Source organism: Zingiber officinale, chromosome 11A (genome assembly GCF_018446385.1).
Source record: "Zingiber officinale cultivar Zhangliang chromosome 11A, Zo_v1.1, whole genome shotgun sequence".
Classification (NCBI taxonomy): domain Eukaryota; kingdom Viridiplantae; phylum Streptophyta; class Magnoliopsida; order Zingiberales; family Zingiberaceae; genus Zingiber; species Zingiber officinale.
This window is the reverse complement of record NC_056006.1, coordinates 86,826,470-86,846,963: the sequence shown is the minus strand read 5'-3', so window position 1 is coordinate 86,846,963 and position 20,494 is coordinate 86,826,470. Positions and strand designations below refer to the sequence as shown.

Genomic DNA, 20,494 nt, shown 5'->3' with positions numbered 1-20,494 from the left:
AGTTGGGAAATGATATCACTTATAGTGTGTGTTGTTGATTATAAAAGGAAACTGTGTCCTAGTGATCTAGGTTGAGAATGTCCCCAAGAGGAGCTCATAAGGATTGTCATGTTAAAGCCTGCAGGTGGACTTAGTCCGACATGACAATGAAGTTGAGTGGTATTACTCTTGGAGCTAGATATTAATTAAGTGAGTTGTCAGTAACTTACTTAATTAGTGGACATTTGTTATCTTAAACACAGGGAGACTAACACACTCATAATAAGAAGGAGCCCAAAATATAATTTGGGATTGGTGCGGTAGTTCAATAATAGTTCTTTAGTGGAATGAATTATTATTGATGAAATTAAGTTGTGTGTTCGGGGCGAACACGGGATGCTTAATTTCATCGGGAGACCAAAACCAATTCCTCCTCTCGGTCCCTATCGTAGCCTCTAGTATATAGAGATTTATACCCACCGCATACCCACCTTCTTACCCATCCAATGGGGCCGGCCAAGCTAGCTTGGAACCCAAGCTAGGGCCGGCCAAGACCAAGTGGATGAGCCATGTAGGTGGCCGGCCAAAGCATGGGTCCCAAGCTTAGGTGGCCGGCCACTAGAATATTAAAAAGGATTTTTATTAAAATTATTTCTTATGTGGATATCATGGTTTTAAAAGAGAGTTTAAAAATTAAAAATTTCCTTTTATAGCTTTCTACAAAAGATTAAGAGAAGAGATTAATCTCTTTCCTTATTTGTAGTTTAAAAGGATGGTTTTAATTTTTGGTAAAAACTTTCCTTATTTGTAAATCATCTACATGTTTAAAAGAGAGTTTAAAATTTGAAATCTTTCCTTATTTGTTGATTAAAGGAGGATTTTAAATTTTAAGAAAACTTTCCTTTTTAACCATGTTCATGATTTAAAAGAAAGTTTAAAAATTAATAATTCTCTTTTATTAGTTTCTACAAAAGATTAAGAAAAGATTTGATATCTTTCCTTATTTGTAGATTAAGAGAGATTTTAATTTTTTAGAGATAACTTTCTTTTTATCCACATGTTTAAAAGAAAGATTTTAATTTATTAAATTTCCTTTTTATTAACCACCATGAAGGGAAAAATTATTTGAGAAATTTTTATAAATTTCCGAAAGCAAATTAGGAAGTTTTAATTCTTGTGTGAATTAAAATTTCCTTGATTAAAGGGATTAAGGTGGCCGGCCATTACAAATAGAAAAGAAAATTTATTTTTAATTAAATAAATTTTCCTTTTTAATGGCAAAAGAATTAAGGAAGTTTTTTATTAAATTTTCCTTATTTGCCAAGACCAAGGATTATAAAAGAGGGGGTAGAGGAGGCTTCAAGGTGAATGTCTCTATTTATTTTTCTCCCTCTTTTCTTCTTTGGGTGTGGCCGGCCCTTTCTTTTCTTTCCTCTCCTTTGTGTGGCCGAAACTTTCTCATGGTGGAGTTAGCTTTGGTGGCCGGATCTAAGAAGGAGAAGAAGGAGAGAAAAGAAGCCTCTTTTCTAGCATCCCTTGGAGCATGGTGGTGGTGGCCGAACCTCTTCATCCTAGAAGAAGTTTTGATGGCCGAAACTTGCAAGGAAGAAGAAGGTGCTTGGTGGTTCTCATCTCGGAAGATCGTTGCCCACACAACGTCCGAGGTTAGAAGAGGAATACGGTAGAAGATCAAGAGGTCTTTCTAAAAGGTATAACTAGTAATTTTTCTTTCCGCATCATACTAGTTATTTTTGGAAATAATACTAAATACAAGAGGCATACGATTCTAGAGTTTCGAATTTGTTTTCGATATAGTGTTCTTTTGTTTTTCTTTCCCTTGTGATTTGATTGTTCTTTTCGGTTAACCTAAAGTTATTTTAGGAAATTAAATATTAGCTTTCCATAAAAGGTTTTGTCTAGTCGGTGGTGGTTGCTCCCATATCCAAGAAGGTCGTGTGCCTCGCCACGTCAGTACTGGGAACCAATTATGGAAATTAATATTTAATGGAATTAATAACTTAAAGTGATTTGGGTCGAACGTGTTAAGTTCCGCAGGAGACCCAAGTCAAAACCTAAAAGAACGAATAGATTAAGTTTTGGATCAAACGTGTTAAGTTCCGCAGGCGATCCAAAATTTAATTTAAAAGAACACATGGTAGCTAGGAAAAGGTTCAGACCTTTGTACAAAATTTTTGTACAGTGGAACCTCTAGGCTTTCCGAGTAGCAACCAACAATGGGCTTGTCAGAAGAGCTTACCTGACACCATACTGCTACAGTCCGAGCACATCTATGATGGGACAGCGGGATCCTCTGTTGTAAGATCTTGCGTATGGCATGGTCGTTGAACATACCCGCTGTCAGGAGATGTTCCCCCGATGTTTCCTTCGTCCTTTTGTCTCTTCTGTTCCCGCGCCGAGCGGCCAGCCGCTCGGCAGGCATAGGTCCGACCGGGTGCTCGGCTGAGAGTGTTCCACAGCAACGATGCTTTATGCTTCGGTCGAATGGGCTATCCGCTCGGCCAGGTGACCCTTTTCACTATGAGCGTTGGAAACCCGCCCATGGTCAGGTTGTCTTCTGTCCGGCCCGGGAAACTCCTGGCCGAATGTCAGGTCGGCCCGGCATCCTTCCGTTCGGCCCGGCATCCTTTCGTTCGGCCCTGCATCCTTCCATTCGGCCCTGCATCCTTCCGTTCAGCCCGGCATCCTTCCGTTCGGCAGGGCATCCTTCCGTTCGGCCCGGCATCCTTCCGTTCGGCCCAGTATCCTTCCGTTCGGTCCGACATTCTTCCGTTCGGCCCGACATCCTTCCGTTCGGCCCGGCATCCTTCGTTCGGCGCGAACTTGGGGTTGACCTCCACGTGTCCTTGACCCTCCGCCCATGAGGGTCCCCCGTCCTTACCACCGGATCACATGCCTCCCCTTCAAGTCTAGTCGAAGGAGGCGCATAGTCCGACTGACTGGACGCGCGTAGTGTCGAGCGGCGCATCCAAGAAACCATCCTCCGCTTCTCCTCGTTAATCGCCTCTCATCCCACCTCTCTTGCGTTTTGCAAGGGATTTCTCACGAAGTATTTTGTATAGCTAGTCCGCTCGGCTGAATATATCTCGTTTCGCAAATGGGATTTTCGTCAGATGTTTACAGGGTACTCTTGGTAACCCGCCCGCTTGCACACTTGGTCCGTCGGACTCGCTTAGTCGAATACATGCATGGATTTAACTGGAATTACCGCTAAACAGCATTACTTCCGGCCGGAGGGTTTATAGTCGTCGGTCCGACTCTCGATATTTAACGTCAGAGCTCGACGGTCTTCCGGCCGGAGGGTTTCTAGTCGCCGGCGCGACTCGATTTTTAACGTCGGAGCTCGACGGTCTTCCGGCCGGAGGGTTTCTAGTCGCCGGCGCGACTCGATTTTTAACGTCGGAGCTCGACGGTCTTCCGCTCGGATGATTTATAGTCTCCGGCTCGACTCTCGATTTTTAACGTCGGAGCTTGACGGTCTTCCGCTCGGAGGGTTTATAGATGCCGGCTCGTCTCTCGATTTTTAACGTCGGAGCTCGACGGTCTTCCGCTCGGAGGGTTTATAGACGCCGGCTCGTCTCTCGATTTTTAACGTCAGAGCTCGACAGTCTTCCGCTCGGAGGGTTTATAGACGCCGGCTCATCTCTCGATTTTTAACGTCGGAGCTCGACGATCTTCCGCTCGGATGATTTAAAGACACCGGCTCGTCTCTCGATTTTTAACGTCGGAGCTCAACTGTCTTCCGCTCGGATGATTTATAGACGCCGTCTCGTCTCTCGATTTTTCTCGACGGTCTTCCGCTCGGAAGATTTATAGACGCCGACTCGTCTCTCGATTTTTAACGTCAGAGCTCAACGGTCTTCCGCTCGGAGGGTTTATAGACGCCGACTCGTCTCTCGATTTTTAACGTCGGAGCTCGACGGTCTTCCGCTCGGAGGGTTTATAGACGCCGACTCGTCTCTCGATTTTTAACGTCGGAGCTCGACGGTCTTCCGCTCAGATGATTTATAGATGCTGGCTCGTCTCTCGATTTTTAACGTCGGAGCTCGACGGTCTTCCGCTTGGATGATTTATAGACGACAGCTCGTCTCTCGATTTTTAACGTCGGAGCTCGACGGTCTTCCGCTCGGAGGGTTTATAGACGCCTCTCGATTTTTAATATCGGAGCTCGGCGGTCTTCCACTCGGAGGGTTTATAGACGGCTCGTCTCTCGATTTTTAACGCCGGAGCTCGACGGTCTTCCGCTCGGAGGGTTTATAGGCGCCTGCTCGTCTCTCGATTTTAACGCCGGAGCTCGGCGGTCTTCCGCTTCGGAGGGTTTATAGACGCTGGCCCGTCGATTTTTAACGCCGGAGCTCGGCGGTCTCCTCGGAGGGTTTATAGACGCCGGCTCTCTCGATTTTTCGGAGCTCAATGGTCTTCCGCTCGGATGATTTATAGACGCCGACTCGTCTCTCGATTTTAACGTCGGAGCTCGGCGGTCTTCCGCTCGGAAGATTTATGGACATCGGCCCTCTCGATTTTTAACGTCGGAGCTCGACGGTCTTCCGCTTCGGAGGACCGGCTTGTCTCTTGATTTTTAACGTCGGAGCTCGACGGTCTTCCGCCGGAGGGTTTATAGACGGCTCATCTCTCGATTTTAACGCCGAGCTCGACGGTCTTCCACTCGGATGATTTATAGACGCCGACTCGCCTCTCGATTTTTAACGTCGGAGCTCGACGGTCTTCCGCCGGAGGGTTTATAGACGCCGCCTCTCGATTTTTAACGCCGGAGCTCGACGGTCTTCCTTCGGATGATTTGTTCCTGACTCTCCTTTAACGTCGGAGCTCGACGGTCTTCCGCCGGAGGGTTTATAGACGCCGTCCCTCGATTTTTAATGTCGGAGCTCGGCGATCTTCCGCCGGAGGGTTTATAGACGCCGGCTCCCTCGATTTTAACGTCGGAGCTCGACGGTCTTCCGCTTCGGAGAGGATCGCCGCGGCTCTCGATTTTTAACGCCGGAGCTCGGCGGTCTTCGCTCGGAGGGTTTATAGACGCCTGCTCGTCGATAACGTCGGAGCTCGACGGTCTTCCGCTCGGAGGGTTTATAGACGCCGGCTCGTCTCTCGATTTTTAACGTCGGAGCTCGACGGTCTTCCACTCGGATGATTTATAGACGCCGGCTCGTCTCTCGATTTTTAACGTCGGAGCTCGACGACCTTTACGGCTAATTTTAACACTGATGACATACGCCCTACTGAGCGGCGAGGGGTCTTCGTCTTCGATGACTTGGCTCGGATAATTTTTACGCCCGGCCGATCGGCCCGGGGTCTTTGACATTGAGTCGGTGTCTCGGATCTTATACATCATGGAGATAGGCCGCTCTGCAGATAATGCCAATTGCGTTTAACATTTTGCTTCCTGCATTTCAAATATATAGCCAAATGGAAAATATACAGCACACATTATATTGGTGCACCTTTCACCCTGCCCCGGAAAGGCTGGAGATAATTTGCACTTCATGGTTGACCCAAGTCCCAATCCATCTTCATCCGCTCGGCGGTGCTCCCCCTTGAATGTCGGTTGGATCATTGTCTTGGGGGAGGCGTCCGCTCGGGGATCATTGCCTCCGCTCGGCCACCTGATGCTGACGTTGTTTGTTGCTTCAGCCGCTCGGCTTGCGCATTATCTCTCTGTTGCTCCACGAGCTTAGCTGCTCTTGCCTTGATTAGAGCGTCGAGCTCCTTCGTGGAGAGCATCACCGTGTGCGGTCGTCCAGCCTCGTCCATTGCTTCCGATCGGATGGAGGAGCATTCCCACAGACGGCGCCAAATTGATCCTGTCCGAACGCTGAATCAACGGACGCTGGGCACGTGGCGCTCTCCTCGTTGCTGATGTAGATCCCCGACTGATTACACGGAGCTCCGGCGAACCTGCAAGGAAGTCGGGCCGGGAAGAGGTTTCCAGCGATGACCCTCCGACGCTCAAGTCAGGTAAGTGGACAACAAAGAAGTGACTCCGAATATCGTAGAATGCGTACCTCCGGCGAAGGGTGAGGGCCCTTTATATAGAGCTGTGAAGAGGCTCGGGCACACATACCGAGGTGCATACGTGTCCTCTGTCCATACCTCGGTATGGGCTTGTCAGAAGAGCTTACCTGACACCATACTGCTACAGTCCGAGCACATCTATGATGGGACAGCGGGATCCTCTGTTATAAGATCTTGCGTATGGCCTGGTCGTTGAACATACCCGCTGTCAGGAGATGTTCCCCCGATGTTTCCTTCGTCCTTTTGTCTCTTCTGTTCCCGCGTCGAGCGGCCAACCGCTCGGCAGGCATAGGTCCGACCGGGCGTAGGTATCGGTCCGACCGGGTGCTCGGCTGAGAGTGTTCCACAGCAACGATGCTTTATGCTTCGGCCGAGCGGGCTATCCGCTCGGCCAGGTGACCCTTTTCACTATGAGCGTCGGAAACCCGCCCATGGTCGGGTTGTCTTCTGTCCGGCCCGGGAAGCTCCTAGCCGAATGTCAGGTCGTCTCGGCATCCTTCCGTTCGGCCCTGCATCCTTCCGTTCGGCCCTGCATGCTTCCGTTCAGCCCGGCATGCTTCCGTTCAGCCCGGCATCCTTCCGTTCGGCAGGGCATCCTTCCGTTCGGCCCGGCATGCTTCCGTTCGGCAAGGCATCCTTCCGTTCGGCCCGGCATCCTCTGTTCAGCAGGGCATCCTTCCGTTCGGCCCGACATCCTTCCGTTCGGCGCGAACTTGGGGTTGACCTCCACGTGTCTTTGACCCTCCGCCCATGAGGGTCCCCCGTCCTTACCACCGGATCACGAGGGATATCTTGGAAGAAAAATCTGTTAAGATTTATTATAATATAATTCCGTTATAATTTTTCATAATAGAATTTTATTACATTTCTAATAAAATTCTATTACGATTTTACCGAGTTTGGGGTTTAGGCACTATTTATAGGGATCATTATAAACTTATTGTATTATGAGAATCATTGAATGTGATTCTCTTGAGTAGAGAGAATTCTAATAAAGCTTCATCTGTTTTGTGGAGTAGGCACGCCGTCGAACCACGATAACTATTCTTCTTCTTCTTCTTTGTGTTTGCTCTTTCTTAAACATCTTTGTCTCGTTACTCCATGGGATTTCTTTCTCTCTTCCTCTTCTTCCATGTTAGAGGTTGAAAGGTATTGCTCCCCTCTTTGTTCAACAATCTTCAACTGTCCTGAGCACAATTACAAACAGTTGGCGCCAAAAAGAGCGCAAGATAGGTGAACGCCATGCTTCTTAGCCGGTGAAAAAGGAACAGGGAGGCCAATGCAACCGAGCATTGGACTATGATTTAGTATCGGTTCACGGGTGAACTCCTTATTTTCATGATGAAAATGATGAAATTGTTGGGCTATAAGTGTTGGAAACATAATGTCAATGAGAATTAAATCTACATAATTGGATCATGATTGACAAATTTGGATCGTCGATCTGAGAATACATAAGTGCCCTTTGGATGACTCAATCTCAACCATTGATTGACATCCATATGAAGAGATATTATATCTATTGGGAAGGGGCAATCTAAACCATCCAATTCAAGTTGGATGGTCGAGATCTAATTAAACCGAGAGGTTCTTATACCCTTTCATTTAATTAAACGGGGGGGGGGCTTTATACTTTGTGAAGAGTTATAATAACCTTTGGTTCAATCAAATTTCATCCGTCAAGTTAAATTAGTTGATCAGATCACATCCCTTTCCAAATGACGCAATGTCTATTCATTTGGATCTCTTCTATTTTGATTTCAATGGCTGAGAATAAGTCATCCAAAGAGACACTTATGCTGTTTCATTTGGATAAATCCAATTTGTTCATCTCAATCTAACGATCCAAATTAAGTTAGGTGATAGATTTTAGTTTCTCATTCACATCTTTATTGGTTCAAAATTAATTTTCCAACATTGGCGTTGAGTGATCTTGACTTAACTCGGGCTCACTAGTGATCGGCATGACTTGCGGAAACAGGTTTATTTGTTTGACTTTGATTTACATCTCAACACAACTCTTGACTCTACTAATACACGATAATATCCGCCACATCAACGATTAATGAAAACATATATGATTTACATACTGTAAATCAAATTATGTTTGAAACACACTCTTGCACATATGTACGCCTCTTTTTACTTAAATAATTAGAGTGAATGTTTACAACATTATATTTCACCTCAAATAACTTACCTACTTTTCAAAAATGCTATTATGGTTTTACTCTTCTTTTTTTTTTCAAATTAGTCATAAATCAATTTCATAATTTGCCAATTCTAAAACTTTTACGGGCAAAACATTTAAAAAAAACTTTAGAAAGTGAAATAAATTTCCCAAGGGGAGTACACACTCTCTGTACCTCGCGGAATACATGAAACACTTTATTTGTGGAAATAATAAATCCATTCAACAACATGTCAATGAATGAATTGTGCCTAGATCGGATTGTACAAGGGCAGATTGAAATTATCTTTTACTATGTTGAGAAATATTAATTTTTTTCTATGTTCATGTTTTTTTCAAAGGAAAATCACTGCCAAGAAAAAAAACTTTTTACGACGAATTAAAAAAAAATAGTTGTAAAAATAATTTGTGATGAAATTTACGACGAATAATTTTCATCGCAGAAAACTCCTCCCGAAATATTTATGACAAAAATATGAAATTTGTCAAAAAATTTACGACGAATTTTATTTTCGTCGCAAAATTAATTGGAAACATCATAAAATTTAGAAGCAAATCTACGACGAATTTTTTTTATCGCAGATTTTCAAATTTGTTGCTGATTTTTGCGATGAAAATAAGACTTCGTCGCAAAATTTATGACGAATTATATTTTCGTCGCAAAATTAGTAGAACATCACAAAATTTAAAAACTCAGATCTGCAACGAATCTAGAAATTCGTCGCAGATTCTGCAACTAATTTAGAAATTCATCGCATATATCTACGACGAATTTCTAGATTTGATGCACAATCTGCTATGAATCTGTAAATTCATCGCAGAATCTAGCAGTGTTTTTTTAATACATTATGATAGTTTTATAATGAAAGTTTTTTCGTCGCAAAATTTATCGTAAATTTGCCACGAATTTTTAGATTCATTACAGAATCTATGTCGAATTCTGCGATAAATTTTCAGATTCGTCGTAAAATCTACGATAAATTTCTAAATTCGTCGCAGAATCTACGATAAATTTTCAAATTCGTCGTAGAAATTTGTGATGAATATGAAAATTCATCGCAGAATCTAGCACTGTTTTTTCGATAAATTACGATAGATTTGAGATGAAAATTTTTTTATCAAAAAATGAAATAAAAACTATCCAGAATTAATTAATTCTTATATTTAACATGATTAATACAAAAATATCTATCAAATTATACATCAAATTCATTCACATGTATCTAACACACCATATTTAACAAAATAAAACTACATATTAAACCAAATCACAATTCAATGATTCATACATCAAATCCAAACACTACAAAATATCCATAAAATCCAAATATTTCATACATCAAAATGCAAATATCATCTAATATTCATACAATCCAAACATTTTCGCAAAATGCAAACAACAAAAAAGATCTAATATCCATACAATCCAAACATTATAAGAAATTTTAAACCATCAATACATCAACAAATATTCAAACAACACTAAATCTTCTCCATCTTCTTCTAATATCCTTTTTTTTCTGCATCAAAATAAAAATACAAATAATATCAATGATTACAAGAAAGAAGTTACTACACAAAAATTAATTTTTACTTACTCCGACATTGATTTTCATTACGTCTCGCCAATCCCGTTTTAAACAAATTAACAGTATTAACAAAAAAAAAATATTTGCAATCAAATAATTAATGTTTAAAAATACTAATAATTATGAGATAAATAATATTCATACAAGAATATCCATCACCACTATTGTCGTCATCATCAACACCAAAATAACTGAAACCTAGACAACACACTAATGATTAATATATACCAAGTGCAAATATAAATGAAAATAAATAACATGAAATAGTATACTAATGCTATCTTTATTAATTAAAAAATCAAGGGTGTAGGTATACTAAACAGAGGTCGACAAAGACGTCGAGTGTCTCTCAAGCACGTCTAATATAAACTTGTAGAAACAATATTACACAGTCAATTATACATGTCGACAAAACACAAATAAGCTTGCTACAAACAAGATTATAAGGTTGGGTTCAGCCAATAAGTCTTGGCCGGCTTGGCCATGCCAATGATAGCGAGGGCCAGGCAAGGACGATCGCGGTCAGCCAGGGCCAGCCGGCCAGGGGCAGCCACGACCGGCAAGGGGTAGCCGCTGCCGGCCAAGGTCAGCCGCGGCCGGCCAGGGGCAGCCGAGGCCTACCAGGGGCAGCCAAGGTCCACCACTAGCAAACGCGGCTGGCTAGCACTAGCCGCAAGCTCCCGCGATCGACCAGTGCCAACTGTGAGCTCCTATGGCTCGCTAGCGCCAACGCCAAACAAAATTAGGGCAAAGGGGCAAAGGGATCGGGTGGGTTAGAAATTTAGGTTTTCTTTGTGATAAAAATAAATTCGTTGCTGAATTCATCGCAGATCTACAACACATCTAAATATTCATCGCAAAATTTTATTTTTTTTTTAAAATAAACTTTCTGAAGTCGGTTGATGTATTTAGAGAGCTCAGAATGACATGAAATCAGTTCTTATGGATTCTTATAAATCCCCTGATTTTATAAATCTCCTCAAACATTGATTTTACCCAACCGGTGATTTTTTATCGTGAAGGTGTCTAAAATATGTTGATCGCATTCAAAAAATCACTAATATCAATATATTAGGTAAAATTAATATTTAAGAACATCTACAGATTAGGGAATTTATAGAAATCCATAGAAACTAGTTTCATCTCATTCTGAGATTTCTAGGTACCTCAACCGTCTTCAATTTTTTCAAAATAAGTGTAACTTGTTAAATTATAACTTCCTGTAGAAATTTAACTAAGTCTGCATGTAATTCATTTAGTAATTGAAGAAAAAATATAGTTGGTCAAATTATGTTTAAGGGCATTTTTATGATCAGGGGATTTATATGAATTCATGTGAACTTATTTCATGTCATTCCAAGCTCTCTAAGTACCTCAACCGACTTCAGATAAGTACCTCAACTGACTTCAGAAAGTTTATTTAAAAAAAAATTAACATTCTACGACGAATTTCAAAATTTGCTGCAAATTTACGATGAATTTTGAAATTTGTTGCAGATTCTGCAATAAATTTTGAAAATCGTCGCAAATTCTACGACAATTTCTAAATTCGTCCCAGATTTAGTAAATATTTTTAAATATAAATTTAAACTTTTCAAAGCTAGTTGAGGTACCTAAAAACCTCAAAATGACATGAAACTAGTTCTATGTGTTCCTATAGATCTTCTAATATTATAAATCTCCTCAAACATTAATTTTACCCAACTAATGTTTTTTTACCGTAAAGGTGTCCAAAAATATTAATCACGTTTAAAAAAATCATTGATCTCAATATATTAGGTAGAATTAATATTTGAGGGCATATATATGATTAGAAGATTTATAGGAACCCTTAGGAACTGGTTTCATCTCATTCTGAGCTCTTTAGGCACCTCAACCGGCTTTGGAAAGTTTTTTTTTTTTTAAAAAAAATAACATTCTGTGACGAATTTTAAAATTCATTGTAGATTTTGTGACGAATTTTGAAATTCATCGCAAATCTGCAATGAATTTTGAAATTTGTCGCAGATTTGACAAATATTTTTATATATAAATTTAAACTTCCCGAAGTCAGTTGAGGTACATAGAGAGCTCAGAATAATATGAAACTAGTTTCTATATTATCCTCCGAGGAGCCTCCAACACCTTCAGGGCGCCTCCGGGACACAAAACCTTTTCCACCAATTTTATCTCCTTGAGAGCGCCTCCTACAAGTCCAGGGGGTCAAGCGTTGCTCCGGGGCGTCTCAGACACTGTTCATCCGAGGTTGATTTTTGTCATTTCACTATACAAAAATACGTTAGTCCAAAAATAAAGTGGAACCTACAAAATTGAGTTAGTACAATATAAAATAACATTATAATTAGATCTTGTCTTACCAAGATCAGGATCTAGTCATGATCTCAGTTTAGACTTCTAAAATAGACCTAAACTGGACTCACGCATACAATCTCATTGGGACTTGTCCTCACTGGATCATTCTTCTCCAATGATTTACTTTACTTACTATTTGCAGTCACTTGACTTACCTTTTGACACACCAAGTCTTCTCGTTAGTTGTCAGGTTCATGAACCCAATTGAACTTCTAGCCGGACTTCCTGCCAGATATCGGATCATTTCTTAACCTATCCGAACTTCCTATCAATTATCAGGTCCAACATACCTAGCTAAATTTCAGCTTGATGTCATGTCTTCTAAACTAGTCAATTCTTACATATTTTGTAAAAATATTATATCACATAAAATTTAATTTTAACCATTTATTATTTATCAAAAACTAAATTTAATCGTAGTTAGTGCACCAATAGAAATTACTTCCAAAATAATTTCATCCTATAAACTCATCAAGATGACCTTTTTCTTTAAAAAAAACAACACTAATAAAATTGATGAGATTTTTTCTATCATGATGGAAGTTGCCTCTCTTGCCTTAGATTGTTAGACTAGCAAAAATTTATAAGAAATTCTATTTTATTTTATTAAATAATAAAAAATTATTAGATAATAGATCCACCAAATATTTATATTGAATATAAAAGAATTAAACAATAATAATAAAAACTCTATCTGAGCATGTAAGATTTTGACCATAAAATTTAATCCTAAAATATACCTTAATTCTATCTAATAATTATTAAATAAATAAAAATTTAAAAAAATAAATATCGACAATTAAAAACCTATATCCTTTCAATACCTATCAATTATTTGTCGTACGATACATCAATAATTTCTTCTGAAAAACTACATGAATCATTAGAGCGTGAGCAAAAAAAGACAAATACAAAAGATTAACTTGGTCCGCACCGCAGGGACCGATCCAGAATCTTCCTCCCTCCATCAAAATGTGTCGCTGAAATGCTACAAAGATCCAAACCACACAGCGGCGTTCAGGCTACATCTACAATGATCCATCCATTCTGTTATATTTTTTAATATCATCACGTCACAAATTTCTTCAATGTTTTCTCTTTACAATCTCGGCAGTAATAACAATTTCTTGTCGATATGAGGCCTTCAAGCCCTCCACGTTTCTTGTTTTCTTCCCAAACAAAGTTTCCTGTCTTTTCGTAATCCACAAATAAAATAATATATAAAATTACGATTTGGGATAACGTGGAGAAAGCGAAAAAGGAAAAAATGGATAATCTCATTGAATACCGGCCTTTTGGCCTCAGTATTTATTAACATCGTCCAAATGCTTGTTCAATCTAACCTCATATTTGTAACCGCCGCATGGGCAAGTGATAAAAGATACAATTTTGGAAACGTAACCCCGACGAATCGACAAGATCTAGTTGTGGATTGTGCAGGCTGCTTTTGTGATGGCAGTGGGCCAATTTAGTTCTTATGGCATCTAGATTTGCGAGAGATTTATAAAATTTAAAAATATCAATAAAAATGTTGGAATCATTATAAATGTGAGGTTTAAGATTTGATGTTTGTAATTCAAAAATAGTATTATACAAATCTCTTAAACCTTGCAATGATTCAAAATTTCTTATTTAGTTTTTTTATTATACAAATCTCTTAAACCTTTGATTAGAGATGCGAAGAAATTTCCCATTTTAGATATCTTAGGAAAAACAGAGACAAACGCCCTTTTGCATTTGTTCTATTATTTTTCTTTTTCACAAACATCTGTGCTGCAGTAATTCTCCACCGAAAAGTTCTTCAGGGAAGAGTTAATTATCCCGATCGGTAGATTCAGCAGTTGCTGCAGTAGCAGACTGCAGCAGCAGCAGCAGCGAGCGAGAAGGCCAAGGCTTTTTGTCCTCCACCTACGCTCCTCGCTCGCTTACTCAGAGTTCACGTTCCTGTGTTCCTATTATAAATCCATTAACTACGTTCCCTGTTTCCACTCCACTCTTCGCTCGCCTCGATGCCGCCCCTCACCATGACAAGCCTCTTCTGCGGTTCCTTCTTTCTCTTCCTAGTGCTCCTCACCGGAGCCGACGCCGGCGGGGAGAAGAAGGCCGCGGCTGGCTCGAAGCCGTGGATGGACACTGGTGGACTGAGCCGCGCGGCGTTCCCGGCGGGGTTCACGTTTGGGACGGCGGCGTCGGCTTACCAAGTGGAGGGGATGGCGCACAAGGACGGCCGTGGCCCCAGTATCTGGGACGCCTTCGTCAAGATCCCAGGTAAAATCTGGGCATATGCCTTGCAACCAGCTCCCGTGGTCTCACAGTTCATGCTTCAATCTGTCTGTTTTGTCTACTTGAGCAGGGCAGATTGCTAATAATGCCACCGGCGATGTCACTGTGGACGAGTACCATCGCTACAAGGTAAATCTGATTCATCATTCCTTATGTGAATAGAAGTATTTTCAATGTTCTAGAGCAACAAATTTGGTTGGCGAATTCTTGATTCAGAGCATGATGTTGTGTTATAGTATTTGCTAGTGCATTTAGTTGTTTGTAAGAAGATGCTCAATCACCCTGGTTTAAGAAATGCTGTTGACAGATTTTGAGAAAGAAAGGAATGTTTTCTATTTAATTCAAGTTTTGTCATGAAATATCTGCTGCACAGGATGATGTGGATATCATGAAAAAGATGAATTTCGATGCATATCGGTTCTCGATCTCTTGGTCCCGGATTTTCCCAGGTAAGCAGTAAACATCAATTTAACAGTCATCTTTATGCTATCGGTTGCTTATAATTAATAGTCCATCTTGTTGCACAGTTTGTTCTTGTTGTTATGGTCATATTTAATTTTCTTTCTCACACATGTAGAGGGAGCAGGAAGAGTGAACTGGAAGGGAGTGGCTTACTACAGCAGACTGATAGACTACTTGATCCAGCAAGGTAGGATACCATGAAGTTTCAAACAGAAACCAAAGTTTTCGATCATAAAGTAGGAGCCGTGCACTAATTGTTATCAACATTTCTCTTCTAGGCATTACTCCCTATGCAAATCTCTATCACTATGACCTCCCAGAGGCACTAGAGAAGAAGTACAATGGCTTGTTGAGCAAACAGATAGTGTAAATTCCTGTTCTTTTACAGTTTTTCGATTTTTTTTGTACTGCTGCTTGTTTTATCAGTAAATTTATGTCATACTAATGTATTAGAAGTAGCCTAACTACGATTATATTACAAAAACTCTACCACATATAAAAAAACTCTAAATATTGATCCAACTTAATTTCAGTTCATCTACTGTCATTTCTGAACTCAGATATTAAAGAAGTTACTGAATTTCTGAAGTAGAAAATGAATCCATCACACCTGAACTTACCAGAATCAACTGGTATAAGTGTATTAATGAATATAAAATCTAAATTGAAGAGATCAAATGCCTTAGTTTTTTTTTTTTTACTGATACTACTTATCCATCTGTGTTTGCTATGCAGGGAAGATTTCGCTAATTATGCAGATTTCTGTTTCAAGGTTTTTGGCGATAGGGTGAAATATTGGATGACATTCAATGAGCCAAGGGTAGTAGCAGCTCTTGGCTATGATGATGGTACATTTGCTCCTGGAAGGTGCTCAAAGTGTTCGGCTGGCAACTCTGCTACTGAGCCTTATATTGTTGCACACAATTTGATTCTATCTCATGCTGCAGCTGTTAGAAGATACCGCGAGAAGTATCAGGTGATTACATCCTTCAACTTAATTTCTAATTTATATTTGAATGAAAAGCAAAGGCATCATCTTTAGGTGTTTAATTGCCCTAATATCGACAATATGATTTGCAATCTGGAAAACGATTTGAGACAACAATTAGCATGGAAATTACACAGTTATACTTGTCTTCATGCTATAATTTTTTATAGGCCCTGTTGATTTGATGATAGAAATTTTGCTACATAATCAGGCTCAACAAAAAGGTAGAATCGGAATACTCTTGGATTTTGTTTGGTATGAACCACTGACAGATTCAAAGGATGACCAAGATGCAGCACAAAGATCAAGGGATTTTCATATCGGATGGTAAAAATTGCAAAAACAGCATTTATCAAAAGAAATATGGATAATAAGTACTGTCAAGATACAGATAAAGGATACTCTATATTTCTCCAGGTTTCTGCACCCAATCATTTACGGCGAGTATCCGAAGTCAATGCAAGTGATTGTTCGCGAAAGGCTACCGAGATTCACAGAAGAAGAAATCAAAATCGTCAAGGGTTCGATTGATTATGTGGGCATCAATCAATACACTGCCTACTATATAAGCAATCCTCAACATCCCAACCAAGGAAACCCCACTCGATATCAATCAGACTGGAATGCTCAATTTTGGTGTAAGTTACCTGCTCACACTACTACTGGATGCATGAACAACTCTTGAAAATGCTTCAACTATACTTTGTCTTTGCAGACGAGCGCAACGGTGTGCCAATTGGTCCAAGAGTAAGGCATTTCTCCCTTTCTTCTTGTTAATGTAGTAGTTCAAGTAATGATTGATATTCCAAGCACCAATGTTTTACCAATTGCAGGCACACTCCACCTGGCTTTACATTGTTCCATGGGGAATGTACAAAGCTGTGACTTATGTCAAGGAGCACTATGGCAATCCTGTTGTAATCTTATCAGAAAATGGTACAGGAGATCCATTTCCTCTTCTACTTACTCAGCTGTATCTCTTTGCCATTTTGACTCATGATCATAACCTTGGTCGCAGGAATGGACGATCCTGGTAACGTCACTCTTCGACAGGGTCTGCATGACACGGTCCGAATCAACTACTATAGGAGCTACATAAGCCAGCTGAAGAGGGCGATCGACGACGGTGCCCACGTCATAGGCTATTTTGCGTGGTCCTTGCTAGACAACTTCGAGTGGAGGTCAGGATACACGTCAAGGTTTGGACTCGTCTACATCGACTACAAGACCCTCCAGCGGTACCCGAAGATGTCAGCCTATTGGTTCAGGCAGGTGCTGCAAAGAGGTAATTAAGAAGCAGTGATTGGTCAAGGATGACTGCGCTGTTTCATCTAGCTACGTAGTGTATCATGTAGCTCTGCTGAAGTAGCTGCCGACAGAGCTTGTATTCGAGCATGCCAATAAAGGAGGTTCAGACGCTGTCGATCGTGGAACCTTTTGTTTCAGTCCAAGTCAATGCAATTCTGTTCTATCTTTATGTTAAAACTTATCGGCTAGTTATAATTATCAACGATATGAACGCGTCGAGAAAGATTCAGCGGGCGGCGCCGCGGGAGTCAAATTCCGGCGGCGGATTGCGCACAAACATGCTGAATTAATCAAATATGACAGCGCCTACGTCACCAGCCATTCGTCATCGCTTTCCTTATGGAGTGACGATCGACAATTTGGTAAATTGATATAAATCTATATAGTCATTGGTCAAACGTTGTTTTTTTTTAAAAAAAAATTTATGACGGCGTCAACCTTGATAAAGAAAATTTCTACGGAGCTATAAATATTTCTTCACGAATCGATCGGTTGCCTGCATCTTAGTAAACACCCACCCTGTTATTGGGGTAATGCTTATTGTAGCTGAGGGGATGGACGGAGCAGCTGGTGATCCAAGAGGAAAACGAAAGGCGACAACGCCGACGACGGCGAGGCAGGGCGACCGAGATCATGACTGGGACGAGGAGGAAGAGATGAAGCAGTTCTACGCTTTGATCGGCAAGATCAGAGAGATTAAGGAATCGCTCTCGAGATCGACGACCACGGCGCCCAAGCGTTCTAAAGCAGCGCCGACGCTATGGATGCCGGCGTTTAAGATGGAGGACTTTCAACATCGCGGTGAGGCGGAGAGGTCGACGGCGGCAGCGGAAGAAGAGGAGGAGAAGACGAGGAAGGAGGAACATAGTAGCTTGGATCTCAATCTCTCCCTCTAATGCTCTGTTTTCTGACATGATTAAATAATTCTTAGAAATTTTGTGTACCAGCAGAATTAAATTAATTTCTGAGAAAATTTCAACACTGCGAATCACCATGCGGGAAGATTATTGTTAGCCCCTTGAATTTGATGGCGTGGCTGGGCATCAAGATTGATGCCAATTTATGACGATGATGAAGTAAATTGAGTAGTCGATGAAGTTGGAAACGGCCGCAACAATACCGGAATCCCCTTCTACCATTCACTTTTCTCGTTCGACGGTTCTTCCTTTCCCCGTGGCTCGCCACCGCAACAATAATGGAATCCTATTGAGAGAAAGGAGAAGAAACCCCTGGACTATAGCAAGTGGAAGAAATTTATTTCACAGGACGACCCTTCTTTGCCACAATCCAACAATGCAGAATAGGCCCATGCAAAAGAACGTAAATTTCCTGTGGTTGAAGGTGTGTGATGAGGAATCCAGATGGAAAAGAAATGACGTATTCCGCTCTTAGCTCTGGTGAGAAAGAACCGGTTTGATCTATTAGGGTATTCACACTAATTGAGAATATTTCTTACAGTACTTGTGATTCTCACTTCCTATCATTCTTTAAATATTTTACTATTTAAATATCTTAAATCTTATAATAAAATATCTATAATATTCACTCTCAAATATCTCTAATTTTATAATAAAATATTTTATCAATAAAATATTTATGTGTCATATTATTATTTTATTATTTTATATTTAATTTTATATTTAAATAAAATTAATATATATTTTTAATACGTTTTGAAGGTTCGGTTTTGATTTATATATATCTCATGAAGTCCAAAATCATTAATTATTTTAAAAAAAAACAAAAAAAATAGAAAAGAAATGATAGCTCACTTTTTGGTAGGCTAAAAAAAAAACATCGGATATAAATTTGTGTCTGGAGATTTCTAATCATCCCATGAATATCCCTTAAAATGAAGAATATTTGAGAGGGAGATATTTCATATTTGGAGAAATATCTCCTCCAAATATCCTCCATTAGAGATTCTCTTAAGGTGTGAAGGAAGATCATATGTTTGTCTATACGGTGGTCGAAATAAAAAAAGACGGTTGATGTGACGGTCAAAGTCAATAAAGGGTCAACACTCGGGGCTAGCATTGTCACATGTCCTGATTGAGTGGTCTATCCGATCGAACCTCTGGTCTGATCGGAGCCTGAGTCCCTCAGAATTGATGGAATCTCGTGTTGGACAGAAACAATCTGTTGCCAGAGATTTTAGGGGGCTTAGTTGAATTTAAATTACACGAAATAAATTCAACTTATCTGTTGCGATGACCTAAGCGGATTATCTCAGGCTGGCAGCAGGGGCTGGTGTCTACTAAGTGTTGAACGCATATTTCACAGTGGCCGACCGGGCGAATAGTCAAGTGAGAGGCAGACCGAGTGAGACGAAGCTTAAGGCCGACCGAGAGACGACAAGCTTTAGGCTGACCGAGCAAGACGACGTTTAAGGTCGACCGAGAGACAGCAAGCTTCGGGCAGACCGAGCGAGATGATGCTTAAGGCCTACCAAGAGATAGCAAGCTTCGGCCGGCCGAGAGATAGCAAGCTTTAGGCCGACCGAGCGAGATGACGCTTAAGGTCGATCGAGAGACAGCAAGCTTCAGGCCGATCGAGCGAAAATAAGCTTAAGGTCGACCGAGTGACAGCAACACTTCAGATCAACCGAGCGACAACCAAGCTTCAAGCCGACTGAGCGAGAACGAAGCTTCAGGGCCTACCGAGTGACAGCAAAGCTTTAGGCTGACCAAGCGATAGCAAAGCTTTAGGCAGATAGAGTGAGAGTGAAGCTTTTTGCCGACCGAATGTAGAGGCTTATACCGACCGAGCGACAGCAAAGCTTTAGGCCGACCGAGCGACGACAAAGCTTTAGGCTGACCGAGCAACAACAAAGCTTTAAGTCGACTGAGTGAGAGTGAAGCTTTTTGCCGACTGAATGTAGAGGCTTATGCCGACCGAGCGAGTTGAGCGACTTGCTGCTGAGCGAGTTGCAGGATTTTGCCGAGCAAGTTGCAGTCGAGCAAGTTGAGTGAGTTGCTGCCGAGCGAGTTCAGATGAACAAGTTGCAGGCTTCTATTGAGCGAAGCCTAGAAAGCGGTTGGACGAGCATGCTTCCGAGTGAATCGAGGCCTGCGATAAACGCAGTTTCCTTGAAACAGATTCGCCCCACCTCCGGCTGTGCTTCGAGACTTGGGTCGTCTGTTTTCCAAGATACAACAGTGACCCATGATTCCCACCAAGCATTGATAGTTACGACGAACTGAGAGACACCTGACTACTATCATAAGCACTTCATCGAGCAAGGAATGCCCGATAGAGGAGGAAGGAACGTAGGTGGAGAGCTTCTGTTGCTTT

At 41.2% G+C, this 20,494-nt stretch overlaps 2 protein-coding genes across 2 annotated transcripts; both read left to right on the top strand.

Annotated features, from left to right (window-relative positions):
- The first annotated feature begins 13,998 nt into the window (after nt 1-13,998).
- On the top strand, nt 13,999-17,377 carry LOC122032125 (beta-glucosidase 1-like). The gene is made up of 11 exons (XM_042591382.1): nt 13,999-14,427; nt 14,513-14,571; nt 14,816-14,891; nt 15,020-15,091; nt 15,183-15,270; nt 15,640-15,880; nt 16,104-16,219; nt 16,310-16,530; nt 16,608-16,639; nt 16,726-16,828; nt 16,911-17,377. Exons 1-11 carry the CDS (start codon nt 14,169-14,171, stop codon nt 17,183-17,185), a joined length of 1,542 nt encoding a protein of 513 aa, XP_042447316.1. The 5' UTR covers nt 13,999-14,168; the 3' UTR covers nt 17,186-17,377.
- A 356-nt stretch (nt 17,378-17,733) lies between these two features.
- Nucleotides 17,734-18,096, top strand: LOC122031539 (NRR repressor homolog 1-like). Its single transcript, XM_042590640.1, has one exon. The coding sequence runs from the start codon at nt 17,734-17,736 to the stop codon at nt 18,094-18,096; it is 363 nt and encodes a 120-aa protein (XP_042446574.1).
- Nucleotides 18,097-20,494: the final 2,398 nt, after the last annotated feature.